Source organism: Nannospalax galili, unplaced genomic scaffold (genome assembly GCF_000622305.1).
Source record: "Nannospalax galili isolate Female #2095 unplaced genomic scaffold, S.galili_v1.0 scaffold294, whole genome shotgun sequence".
NCBI lineage: Eukaryota > Metazoa > Chordata > Mammalia > Rodentia > Spalacidae > Nannospalax > Nannospalax galili.
The window spans coordinates 1,695,965-1,709,981 of NW_008335053.1; the positions used below are offsets into that span (position 1 = coordinate 1,695,965).

The following is a 14,017-nucleotide window of genomic DNA, read 5'->3' on the forward strand; positions in this document are numbered from 1 at the left end:
CTTCCTTCCTCCCTCCCTCCCACCCTCCTTTTCCATGCATACATTATGGCTAATGGGATCTGAGGCTCCAAAGGAGAAAAGTTCCCCTTTCCTGAATTCCTATGTATTTTCAGCTGCCTGCTTATAGCCTAACAATCTTGTTGCTGCAGCCCAGGACACATAGCCACAGGGCCCAGCCCCATCTTCCTGCGCTATACCTCCTAGAGAAGCAGATTTCGTTATCTCAGAGAATAACACAGGGCTTCTCAAAGTGATGTCATAAGTCACCTGTATTAGAATCATCTGAACACTTCCTAAAATGCACACTACTGGGCCACCTCAGCACGAGGCCAGACTGTCTAGGAGAAGAACTTGGAATGTGACTTCTGAACCTGAGCTGTAGGTAACTCTAAAAATAGCAGTTTAGGAATCTGTCATCATATAAAAAATCCCACATGAGTTCCAGGCCTGGCTCGGGATTTTGATCCAGGGACGACTACTTATTTCTGGAATTTCTTTCAACCAGAAAATGGAAATTTTTGTAACCACATGTGTGGTGTGGACAAGTGAGTGGTCCTGGGAAGAAAACCCACCCATTCCTCTTCGTGTCTGGACCTGGTCTCCCATGTCTACCACAGAAGACAAAACTGTCAGCTTGATTCTCCCCTGCATCCCGGTTCCATCCTCTCTTGAATTCTCCTAATCACTAAAGCATCCCACCTGCCTCACTCCCTCCTCATGCCCCTCCTGGTCTCAGATCATTGCTTCCCTTTCTACCCTGTGATCTGCAGAGAAGCAGAACAAAGTAGGTTTATCAAAGGAAGGAAAGGAAGGGGGGTGAGTGGGAATGGAAAGGCCACTTCTGAAAGCAACCCCCCACCACTGGCTGTGACATGACTTTGTCTCAGGCCCAACAAATACTGTGTGACTCCCAGGGGGCAACTTAAGCTCCAAAGGAAGTGGCTTCCCGACTGCTTTTCTCCCTGGCTCTCCTCCTCCCCTTTTGCAGAAGGACCTTCTACTGTGTCAGCTTTCTGTGGTCACCCTCCTATGAGCCAGCCACTTGCTTAGGCCTATAAATCCCCATCCCTTTGTGCCCCATCCCCAGGCTGTCTGGGCCTGCAAATGTTGTGAGCTGCAGCACAAACTCCCGTGGGTGCTCAGGAATGTACACTGATGTGATTAGTCCACAGCTGAAGACAGCACGACCCCAGCCTTGGTTAATTCCATTAAATTAGGGAGCACTGGTTCCTCTCTCTGCAGAGCTGATGACCTTGAGGGAGATGTAGGTGGCTCTGATGATTTCACAAGGCTGCTAGTCACTCACATTCCCAGCAGTGCTGAACTAATTAGTGTTTCACCCAGAGCTGTGAAGAAGCAGCTGCCCAAATGCAGCACCATTGTGGGGCTACACTGTTCAGTGAGCTAGACCTGGAAAACAGCCTAAACAATGGCTTGAAATGTGGCAAACTCCCATGGAATTCCTCCCAGCGTAGGGTCTAGAAGGTATGTTTCTGGAGATCTACTGCCTTTGTACTGCAGTATGTCTCTGTTTCTACCCAACCATCCTCCCCTTCTCCTAGACAGACAGATCTCAGTCCTTCCTACAGTGCCTGTTGATCTTCCTCCTGAACACAGCCATCTTTCAACTAGAGGGTAGCAGCGTAAAGTGATATAGACAGAGCAAATGTATGAACTTATGATAAAATATTGAAATGAACAAAGACAATAGTATGTGATCATGCCTTGATCCATTTTGAAAGGATAAAGAAAAAAACCATTTGTAAGTAATTCTATGAATATCACCAATAAGTAGAAAACCAGAGATAGGCTGCATGATGGATAAAATGGGCTAAACGACCTCCAAGATCCTTTCCAGCATTAAATTGCTGGCTTCACATTTGAGTGTCCCTGCTGGTATCCCACAAAGAAATCCCTCCATTACTTCATATCACTTACTCTTAAGTTTCCTGCTTTAGGCTTTCTTTAAGATTCAGAGCATGTGTCCCCTTCCCAGGTGGCAGGTCCTTGCCACCATGACCTGCTTGGAAGCCAGCTCCTAACCCCATGAGTGTCACTGCTTAGTGAGATGAAAGCTTAGGATAGCCTGGGATAGCTTCTGTCAGTCTTGGGATGGCACTGTGAGCTCAGCTCTGGGCACAGGAGTCTGTCACAGGATTCACACACAGCTTTTGCTGCTGTCCACAGGCTGTGTTTGACTGTGTGGTGACCTCCTTGAAGAATGTCTTCAACATCCTCATTGTCTACAAGCTCTTCATGTTCATCTTTGCGGTCATTGCTGTCCAGCTCTTCAAGGGAAAGTTCTTTTATTGCACTGATAGCTCCAAGGACACAGAGAAGGAATGCATGTAAGTGCCACCAGCATGTACCGCTCCCTGTTTGATGAGTGTGTCCTGACAAATCCCCCTCCACCTATCACAGGTTGACTGGGTCTCCTTTCTCTCTTATCTCATTCCTCTTTCCATACAATGGTAAAATAGGAAGTACATAGACGTATATTGAATTCTTCTTTTGTGTCAGATGTGGTAAGAAACACTCGCATGAACCATTTCATTTTAAGTCTTTATTCTGACCTACTGAAATGGGTTTATTGCATCTTAGAAGTATAGCAGCTGGTACTCAAAAATTAAGTTGTCCATAGCCGGGCGTGGTGGCGCACACCTGTAGTCCCAGCACTTGGGAGGCAGAGGCAGGCGGATCTCTGTGAGTTCAAGGCCAGCCTGGTCTACATAGTGAGTTCCAGGCCAGCTGGGGCTGCAGGAAGACCCTGTCTCAAAAAGACCGAAAAAAAAAAATTAAGTTGTCCAAAGTTACATAGAAAGAAAGTAGTGATCTCAGGATTAAATCCCACATCTATTGGGCACCGTGTATCGCTTTTATCTCATACTAATATTGATATTTAATAAAATATCCCCTTCCTTGCATTTGTATGATGTTTTTACCCTAAGTTTATAAAATGTTCCAACTCTTCCATGAGGCCCTATTTCACATCTGTTCTGGTTTCAGAGGCAACTATGTAGACCACGAGAAAAACAAGATGGAAGTGAAGGGCCGGGAATGGAAGCGGCATGAATTCCACTACGACAACATCATATGGGCCCTGCTGACCCTCTTCACCGTCTCCACGGGGGAAGGATGGCCTCAGTGAGTGATGGGGTGGACTTGTACACGTGTCTGTGGGCTGGGCTGGGACCGTGTGGGTGCTTTGAAAAGCTGATTCAAGATGAACAAAGCTAACCTTTATTATTGTACCAGGCGAAGTAAGTGGTTGTGAGTGGGTGAGAAAGGCAGGAGAGAGGAAGAATGAAAACCCTTCAGGCAAAGATGGAGGGGGAAGCAAAGTCAGGGAAATAATTGAAACTCGTAATGTTTTAGCCAAACTTTGAACTGAGTGGAGGCCTGTGAATCTTACAGAACAAATAGGTTTTCACAAGTTTCTACCCATCAGGAGTTTCAGACAGATTTATCCTACAGGTTGGCCCTGCACCTGAGAGCCTAAGGCTGTGAGGAGCTGCAAGAACCCAGAAAGGCTGCCTGAGATCAGACCTCTTAAGAATTCAGGCTCTTACACTGCCCATAGCAGGAGGCTAATTTTTCAAAGACTTGACAATGACTGAGACTACTAATTACTAGTTAGTAGTAGAAAATTCAATGGCAAATCTAGGAGACTTTTGGTATCAACCATGACAATCTGACCATAAGATGATGTCACTCTGTTTCTTAGGAGTTGAATCCATATGGAAAGTGGGCTAGAAAGAGCAAGTGTCCCAGTGGTTATTCACCAACTTGGCTATAGACCCTCAAAATCAATGGAGCATGTGCCAAGTCAGAAGTCAGATAAGAACTACAGTAAGTGGCACATCTAACATAGCCAAGACCGTCATCCACAGCCCATACCCTCTCATTCCATCCTCACAGGGTTCTACAGCATTCTGTAGATGTGACAGAGGAGGACCGAGGCCCCAGCCGCAGCAACCGCATGGAGATGTCCATCTTTTACGTGGTCTACTTTGTCGTCTTCCCTTTCTTCTTTGTCAATATCTTCGTGGCTCTCATCATAATCACCTTCCAGGAGCAAGGAGACAAGATGATGGAGGAGTGTAGCCTGGAAAAGAATGAGGTAATAACAGGTGGTCTGTAGTAAGGGCTAGAGGGAGCTCAAGAAGAAAGAACATATTTTCCTAACTTTATTATGGCATCATAATGAGAAGACAAAGTTCGTTGTAAGTTGTTAAAGGGGGAGGCACAGAAGTATTTGGCCTGCTTACAATACAGTCTTAGGGCTGGGGTGCTGGCTCAGTGGGTAACTGAGTTTGCTGCATAAGTATGAGGTCCTGAGTTTGAATTCCCAGCACCTATGTAAAAAGCTGGACATAGGGCTGGTGAGATAACTCTATGGGTAAAGGTACTTGCTGCCAAGGCTGATGACCTGAGATCCATCCCAGGTCAGAGGACCCACATAATGGTCCTCTGACCTGAGATCCATCCCAGGTCAGAGGACCCACATAATGGTCCTCTGATCTCCACATGTGCACCATTGTTCCTGTGTGCACATATGCATGTGCATCTATGTACATGAGCACACACAGACACATACACTAAAAGGATAAAAATAAACAAATAAATAAATGTAAAAAAGAAAAGTCTGAACATGGCTGCCTGCGCCTGTAACCCAAGCATGGAGGAGCAGGGGGCAGAGACAGATCCTGGGAATTCACTGGCTAGTCAATCTAGCTTTAATGGTGAACTTTTGGTTCAATGAGAGATCCTGTCTCAAGGCAATAAGGCAGAGCAAGAGACAGATACTCTATGTCCTTCTCTGGCCTCCACGTATGTGCATCCACATACTGCCATATACCACACACACACACACATAGAAAAATGCAATCTCCACCTTTATATGTGATAGGCTAGAAGTAAAAGACATGTGCCACAGTTAGAACATTTTGATGTTTGCTTTTGATGATGTTGCATTTTGATGACTGACCCTCACAGCGTCTATTTTTCTAATGGCAGAGATTATGGATTTTTTATGTTTTTCCAGCAACATACATAGTTTGGGTACATTTTAAGGCTTCGTAGTTGGCTTTGATCGACAATGAAACAACTAGAAACAGTTATAAACTATGAGGAATTGCAGAGGCAGATGCAAAGTTGAACACTTTGGATCTGAAAATCCAAAGTTCCAAAATCCAAAACTTTTTGAATGGGAACATGATACTGCAAGTGGAAAGTTTCATACTACGAAACCTCATTTCACATTCAAAATTATTATATTACATAAAATTACCCTCAGTGTGTACATGAGGTACACAGGAAATACTAATTAATTTTGCACTTCGGGTGAGCATCCCATCTTCTAACTATCTCATTATTTTTTTGCAAATATTCCCAAATCAGAAAAGAAATCTGACATCCTAAATTACTCTGGCCCCACGTTTGAGACAAGGGATTCTTAAACTGTAGATCTATAGTTTTAACTATGGGCATCAGGAAAAGCATCCTGTCTGAAAAGCTCATGTATACGTGGTATAAGAGGACTTTCTTAATAATCAAAGCCCTCACACCATGTGACAGGATGCCTCCAGGTGTTTGTGCCCATAAGGTGACATCTTGCCTATAGCTTTGTCCAGATGATCCCTGTTACCATTTTTAGTTTGGTGTAGCTCTCCCTTTTAACCCTATACCGTCCTTCTTTGTTAAATATCACAACAAAGAACCCACTACCATGCAAGGTTCTGGTGATTTGAGCTTATTCTAGTGACTTTGACTCTCTGCAGCGAGCATGCATTGACTTCGCTATTAGTGCCAAACCTCTCACCCGCTACATGCCACAGAACAGGCACACCTTCCAGTATCGTGTGTGGCACTTTGTGGTTTCTCCGTCCTTTGAGTATACCATCATGGCCATGATCGCCTTGAATACTGTCGTGCTGATGATGAAGGTAAGAGGAGGGTAAATCCCAGCGACTGTTATCTCCTGAGCAGTTATGTGTGCACAGTGATTGGGGAGTCACTCTACCTTACTAGCCTGCTCCTCTATCACAGAGTCCCTTAGATCTTATTTTCTTCAACAGTCCAGTCCTTGGATTTCTGGAGTCAATTGAGTGAGATGCAGAGAAACAGAAGCAGTTAGGGGCTTCCAAGACCAAAAGTAGTGATGGCGTCCACCTTTGACAAGAGTGGATAATATCCTTCAGACATCACGGAATCTAAAGGAATATTGAACTTAATGTGAGCTTGATCATATTTAATGCTAAATGATAAAACACCTAACTCTGGAAAATGATTGTGCCATGCCCACCTTCATGTTGGGACATGCAGGTTATTTGCACTGTTTTGCTATTAAGCAGTCTTCGGAGGGACATAGGATTGTGTTTTACTATATGCACCAAAATATTCCACAAAGGCAGGCTAAGAGATGGCCAGGCTGGGGGTTGTACGTGCCTTCACCACATACACACATGCCTTAAGGTTTGCCTCTTTCTCTTTTCTTCTTTCCCGGCAGTACTACTCTGCTCCCTGTACCTATGAACTGGCCCTAAAGTACCTGAACATTGCCTTCACCATGGTGTTTTCCCTGGAATGTGTCCTAAAGATCATCGCTTTTGGTTTCTTGGTATGTCACTGAGTCTGCCAAAGCGTCAGGCTGGTCTTCCTTTGGCTACATTCCAAAGGCAGCAGTCTTAGACCTTGTTGGAAGAGGGGTAGTAGTTACTGTTATTCCAGAATGGTTCACACACCTGCGTACCTGTGAGCTCAGTTTGGCTATTCAGTAAGCAGGTTGCTGTGCGAGTGGAACAGGAGAAAAGGCAAAGGAAGCAGCCTTCTCAGCTCCCATCTAACCATCTGCCCTGGTCCTGTTGAATTCTTTCAGCAGTCAAAGGGTGGCTATCATTGGGGTTTACTAGAACTACAACTTATGTGTAATGGAAGAAAACAAAAATAAACCTTGAGTGCTTATTTGTTGGTAAAAGGTATAAGAATCTTATGACTAAAATGGGAAAATATCTGAATTTTATAGTATCAAATACATCAGCTTTTACCTATTAGTCTTCCTTCCCATTAATAGCATGAAGAGTAATTTATTCCAATCAAAATAAATGTTTATTACTTATGTTTTCAAAGGCCAGTGACCTTTACGGGGTGGCGACTCAGGGAGGGGATTCTGGAATTAGATTTGGGAGGGATAGAAATTATTTTTCTAGCATGAGCTCTCTTTTTATTTCTTGTCAACTAGTAACTATAATTATTTGGCAAAATTTTGCATCTGTTCCCAAGAATGTTAAGAAACCCTGGCCCTTTGCTTCAGTGTCCTATAAACAAAACTGTCATCCCCCCTCCCTTCTCCTGCTTTGCTTCAGTGTGTTCTGAGAGTTCAGTGGGATGCAGATAAGCCCACTTGGCAGCTGCTTCACACTTATGTAGGGTGTGAGCTACCATTTCAAATTGTAAGTGTATATGACTTTCCCAGCAAGAAGGATAACCTGTGCTGCTGATCTGAATAAATACTTTTGATATTAGCTGTAACAGGGACTCTGTGCTTGGTTTGATAATTGTCAGTGTTGTTTGTGAAGGTTTCTGGTCTTAGTTCTTTATAAAACCATTAATTTGATCATTTGGAGAGTTGAAAGGAACCTGTTGCAGTGGCTGCATTGTGGGATTCTTCACTTTCGTTTTGAGTACTTTCAGACTTGGGGAAATAAAAGGATAAAAAGAAGCTTCTACGGGGCTGGAGAGATGGCTCAGTGGTTAAGAACACTGGTTGTTCTTGCAGAAGACCCGGTTTCGAATCCCAGCACCCATATGGCAGCTAACAACTGTCCATAACTCCAGTCCCAGGGGCTCCGACAGCCTCAGCCTCTTCTGACCTCTGCAGGCATTGCACGACATGGGTGCACTTACCTTATGCAGGCAATACATGCATACGCATAAAATAAAAATAATAAAAAATTATTTTTCTTAAAAACGGAAGCTTCTACCAGTAATGATGCCTTAATAAAACAGTCTAGCTCCAAGTAGGGTAAACTAAAAGAGAGGGAAAATTCAGTGCCACAACAGGGAAAGTTTCTCTGTATGTCCTGATGGCTTGCATGTGGTATTGACATTATCTGTGGTTTAAGCCCCAATTATGTGTCTAATTATGGTGAATGCTGAAAACATACTTATAGGCTTAAGTAGAGGATTTGGCCCTGAGCCCTGCCTCCTCCCCACCATCACTCCTGTCTCATTCAAGGCCTAGAGTCATCCATACTAGAAAAGGCACCACTGCATTGATTCAGCTTTTGACATTTTCAGAATATCCCAATATGCACTGCTTTGTCAGATCTCAAAAACTCTGAAACAGGCATACCAAATTCCATCATCATTATGGCAATTATTACTGTCATTTTAGATGAGAAAAACAAATTCATAAAATGTATAGTTCTTTAAAGGTTGTGAAGTTCATAAAATGTATAATTCTTTAAAGGTTATGCAATAAAATGTAGCATTGGAAAGAAAGAATAAAATGGGGAGAAAAGGGAAAAGCAAGCAATGTGTAAGTGGCCAGAGCTTTGCACATTCATTGTCTACTCACAACAATTGTATTAGGTAGGTTTTACTATTTTCTTTTTTTACGCATGAACAATGGCTCAGGAAAGATGAATACTTTTCCCAGGGTTAGTGAGAGGATCAGACAGAGCCTGGATTCAGAGCCTGGTCTCTGACCACAGAGTTCACAATAATCTACCAGTCTATAGTCTTCCTTTATCTGCCAGGATACATCCCCAAATCCCCAGCTGATGCCTTAAACTGTAGGTAATGTGAACACTGTTTATATATACTCATACATTGCTAAATGATGGTGTGAATCCTGAGAGACACATTTGTCTGTCTTTCTTTTCCTATTGCTGTGACAAAGGTAATTAAGGGAGAAAAAAAGTTATCCTGGCTCATAGTTCAAGGGTACAGCCCACCATGGCAAGGAAGTCAAGGTGACAGGAGCTTGAAGCAGTTGGTCACATCCACAATCAGGAAATAGAGAACAATACATGACACCATTCAGGTCCCTTTCTCCATTTATATAATCCCTGATCCCAGCCAGGGGATGGTGCCACCCACAGTGGGTGGGTCTTCCAACCTCAATTAAGATAGTACCTCCCAGGCTAGCTGTATCACCAGACAGTATAATATTATGAGTCCACCTTTCTATATGTGACCTGTCATTAATAGAAGCATCATTATGAGGCACTTGACTCAAGTGTGTTTTCTCCCAAGTGTGAGAATTTTCCAATTTTCACTTAAGGAAGCACTTTATGACATCTCTTTGGCATATCTCATTTTCCAGCATCACTGTTCATGTGCTTTGGGGCCACTTAAGTAGAAAAAGTAGTGTTATCAAACATGAACACTATGATGTTACAGCAAAAGATCTTACAATTAAGACAGCAAGTATATGACTAAGGGATGGATCATGTATTCAGCATGGATATACTGGACAAAGGAGGAAGGACTCAAGTCTTGGGTGGGATAAAGTAGAACGGAATGAGATGTCATCATGCTACTCAGAATAATGTGCAATTTAAAACTTAGAAATTGTTTCTTTCATTTATCATTTAATATTTGGGACTGTAAGTAAATGAAATCATGGAAAAATGAAACCACAGATAAAGTGGGAGGGTACTGTACTACACCATAACATTTTGAACTGGGACATGCTATTCTGTCCTGTAAGCCATGCTCAACTGGACCCTAAGGCCTCTAGTCCTCTGAAATCTAGATCTATAAACTAAGAATTAGGAAGGTGATACCAGACTGGGGAATAGGAGAGCCTTGAGAATAGAGGAATTGAGCACTCTATTTGGCTCCCTTCATTGATGCCCATAAATGAGCTAAGTGCACCACTAGAAAGTGAATGTCCTTAACAAAGGTGAGAGCATCTAGTTTTCACATACCCTAGGGCTTTGGAATCAGATCTCTGTAAGCCTGTTTTTTCATGTAGAACATAAGGATACAATAGCTCTCTACAGGTATGTGGGTGCTCATTAAACAGAATCTCTCTCCACACAAGCCTTTCACAGAACCTCTTTCCACACAATCCTTCCTGTGTTGCATATCTTTCTTTACTCTTCTGACTCTTTCTGTACCCTATAAACATGGTATGTTTTAGCACTACCTAACGTTCAGACCAACAAGAGAAATAAATAAATTGAAAACATATCAAGGGCCTGGAAGAGATGGTAAGGATTCAGTGATGGCTAGGATAGGGACACCTTTGTAGTACTTTGAGAATCTCTTATGGGGCCTGATGCCCAGGGGCCAGCAAATAACTATTTTGGTGTCTTGTTTTAAAGAATGTAGTCCAAGGTCTGTGTTACTTGAGATTAAATGGATTCATCATCCACTCTGAATCAAGTGGAGTTATCTGACTGGTGGGTTTTCTATGTCTTTTATAGCTTTCTTCTATCTCCTTCAATCCCTTTATTTCATTACTGTTTTCTTGACTTAAAAAAAAAAAACTTAATACCTATGCAAAAGGTGTAACAGCAGAAAAACAATCAGTTGATTTGAAAAGACTCAGTGGAGTTGGGGGGAAATTTGAGACCTTTAGTCTCATATAATTTGTATAAATTTTTTTGATAAATGAAACTCAAAACTATAATTTTATAGAGCCTCTTGAAGTAATAGAGTTAATTTAAAAGTTATATTTGTATGATGCTAATAATTTCATGGTGTGTGTACCCAATTCCCCAACATGTATACATTAAACATGTAGTGCTTTTTGTCAGTCATACCTCAGTAACATAGTTTAAAATTAAATATTTGCTAATTTAAAAAAAATCTCTTTCTTATAGGCTTTTAGTGACAGTTTCAAAAAACAAGATCTTCAAATAGTGGTGGAACCATTTTCAAAATGAGGAACTCCTAAATTAGTAAAGGAGAAGTAGAATTTCTGGTTAGAAATAGGAAACCGAACCCAAAGTTAGAATGAACTTATGCATGAATTGACAAGTTTTAATTCCAAGTGACAAAGTTATATAATAAAAGATGTCTTTATTTTTCCCTTTCCGTTTTCTAATGTTCATACGACTGAATTCACTTGGCAGAACTATTTCCGAGACACCTGGAATATCTTTGACTTCATCACTGTGATTGGCAGTATTACAGAAATTATCCTGACAGACAGCAAGGTGAGTGGCTCATAAGATCGTTGTCTTTAAGCTCTGCCCTGGAGTAGCATTCTGAAAAATCCTCTCAACATAGAGTCCATTTCTAACCCAGCAAACCAAGCATGCCCCCTCTCTGTTGGAAGTTCACTTCCTCACTCCTGTGCATGAGCCAGAGAATTCAAACTTTGGAGTGTTGCTGGATCTCATGAAAGGCTTTGTTAATTTGCATGACACAGATAGCAGACATCTAATGGGTAAGTGGCACAGAGGGTGTTACAGGAAAGCTAGAATGCAGTGTTCTCAACACACACAGTGTCTTTGGCCTCAAAGTTGTTTGACCTGAAATGTTTCCCTAAATTTGTTCATTCTAAAGAACTCTTGATAAATTTATTGTAACTCTGAATATTAGAGCTCCATCTTTTAAAAAAATATTTTTATTTTATGTGTATGAGTGTATTGTCTGCATGTATGTAAGTGCACCTGTGTAGTGCAATGCCCAAGGTCAGAAGACGGCATCAAATCCCCTGGAGGTAGAGTTATAGACAGCTGCAGCCACCATGTGGGTGTTGGGAATTGAACCTGGGTCCTCTGCCATCTCTTCAGCCCCACGCAGCTCCATCTTCTGCTACGGATTGCTAGCCCTCAGTCTGCATCTAAATACAGACTTTAGGTTGTTTGGTAGAGACTGAGGAATCCAGTTTTCTCCTGCATGTGCTGGGGTATTCCCAGTACCCACCCACCTATGAACAGAGGGACAGGCCAGAGAGGCTTAAAGAAACAGACTCCCTAGCTGGCCCCTCAACTGGAGTTGGGGTTAACAACAAAAGATAGAGACTGTCTTCTATTTTGTGATCTGAATAAGGAATAAATGTGAAAATACTACTGTCAGATCTTTCTAAATGAGCATATTGTCACTAATTACATGTTTCCTTTTGGTCCACCAGCTGGTGAACACCAGTGGCTTCAATATGAGCTTTCTGAAGCTCTTTCGAGCAGCGCGCCTCATAAAGCTTCTGCGTCAAGGCTACACCATACGCATTTTACTCTGGACCTTTGTACAGTCCTTTAAGGTAAGTGACATAGGAACTCCCTGAGGGGTGAAGTGGCCCTGCCGTATCAAAACACTGCAGACAACGCTGTACCAGCATCCTTATCCTGATTCCTGCACTTCTTGGAAGAAGTTTATAAAATTGCAATTATTAGCAGCATAAATACAGCATATTTAATTATATCACAGGTTGACTGGACAGTGATCAGCTCATGCCTACTGTATGGAATCCTATTGTGAAAAAAAACCCAAGACCACCTTGATTTTAACACAGACTTTCTCTTTGTGCACTGAGATGGGAACATGCTTTTTGAAATTGTTTGCTATCCTTGGGCATTCCAAATTTCTCTGAGCAATCCTACTCATGCAAAAGGGCCTGTTGTCAGATGTCTCCAACATCTTGAGGGACTTGTCAGTGGCTTTATTTCATGGATCAATTTCCGAGGATCCTTTCAATATGTGTTTCATAAAAAGATAATTTATACTCAGACCACCTAAGTCTTCATCAGTGCATTTCCTACTATTGAATGTGTAATATGCTAATGGTCATATCTAAGTCCTGTAAACAGCTAGGAATTCTAGGCAATACATTACTATGTTTCTTTTAAACAGTCTCATGAGTCTATGTGTAATAAATGTTAGTTAAAAGTCAGCACCTGAGACCTTTAGTGGTGGAGAGTTCTAATAAAGGAAGGCTTCCAAACATGCTTAGACATCTTTGAACTCTAAACAGTGCCATAAATTAGTTATCTTTTGAGGTGTTCTGAGTTTCTCAAATGCTTTTTTCTTTCTTGTGAACTAAGTTTTTCAATTAATGTGTTTAAAAATAAATTTGGTGAAATTAAGTGACTCAAAGATGACAAATCATAAATTCACCAAATTGTTTTCTTTATTTCAATTATTTATTGTATTTAAATCAGCAATTAAATGAAAGAGGACAAGACAGTGAAATTATGGTAAGTCATCTTCTGGAAAGCAAGTCTGCTCCACATCCTCATCATTTATTTACTTTCTCTTCAGAGTCTTTGGAGTTTGAGATGTGAGAGCTGTGGTCAGTCTATTCAAGTTACTATGGGCAACCTTGACATTTCTACCCTATCAAGAGTAATTGTTTAGCATGAGCACTGCCATAGAGGCCTCACCTCAATGAACACTAGTTTTCCAACGTTAGATAACAGAAGAGAAATCTAAAACCTTAAGGATTTGCCATCTGAGTCTCAGATGAGTTCAGATTTAGAATTGGAAAGACAAGATGCTTTTAAAGCTGTTTTTCACTTTCAGAGGACTGCCCAACAAGCTTTAGTTGTTAGTCAGTCTCCTAAGAAGTATGTGTCATCCTGTCATGTTATCGCATTCACTAAGTCTCTGTGAAACTATGTCCTATTGAGGTTAAAGAAAGCAGTGTCAAAAACTGATAGGCCAAACTGTTGCTTATTCAGTGAGTATAGAGAACAGGGAAGACAGGCTTATCTGCATCCTGGTGGCACTGTGTTTGGATAGGTGTTTCCTCTTCGGAGTATAGAGGCTGATTTCTTTCTTTTTTCATAGTCTTCAAACTGGGTTATATTTCTTTATTGAATTTTGTGATATGCATAGAATATAAGTTGATGGTATTTAGATCCCCTTCCTATCTGCACCTCCCCTAATGTATAACATATACATATATATATATACACATACATACATACACACACACACACACATATGCGCATGCATGCACATACATAATACACATATACATATATAGGTACACATATATATTCACATACATACACACATGTAGCCAACATACTAGAATATTTTTAATAGTAGAGTGTGT

At 41.5% G+C, this 14,017-nt stretch overlaps 1 protein-coding gene across 1 annotated transcript in view; it reads left to right on the top strand.

Annotated features, from left to right (window-relative positions):
- Cacna1e (calcium voltage-gated channel subunit alpha1 E) overlaps positions 1–14,017 on the top strand; it is a 409,810-nt gene that overhangs the window by 353,472 nt on the left and 42,321 nt on the right. The window contains exons 29-35 of the mRNA XM_008829746.3: positions 2,188–2,348; positions 3,007–3,144; positions 3,919–4,120; positions 5,781–5,945; positions 6,509–6,619; positions 11,088–11,171; positions 12,095–12,220. Coding sequence (XP_008827968.1) covers positions 2,188–2,348; positions 3,007–3,144; positions 3,919–4,120; positions 5,781–5,945; positions 6,509–6,619; positions 11,088–11,171; positions 12,095–12,220 — 987 coding nt within the window. The remainder of the gene's footprint in view (positions 1–2,187; positions 2,349–3,006; positions 3,145–3,918; positions 4,121–5,780; positions 5,946–6,508; positions 6,620–11,087; positions 11,172–12,094; positions 12,221–14,017) is intronic.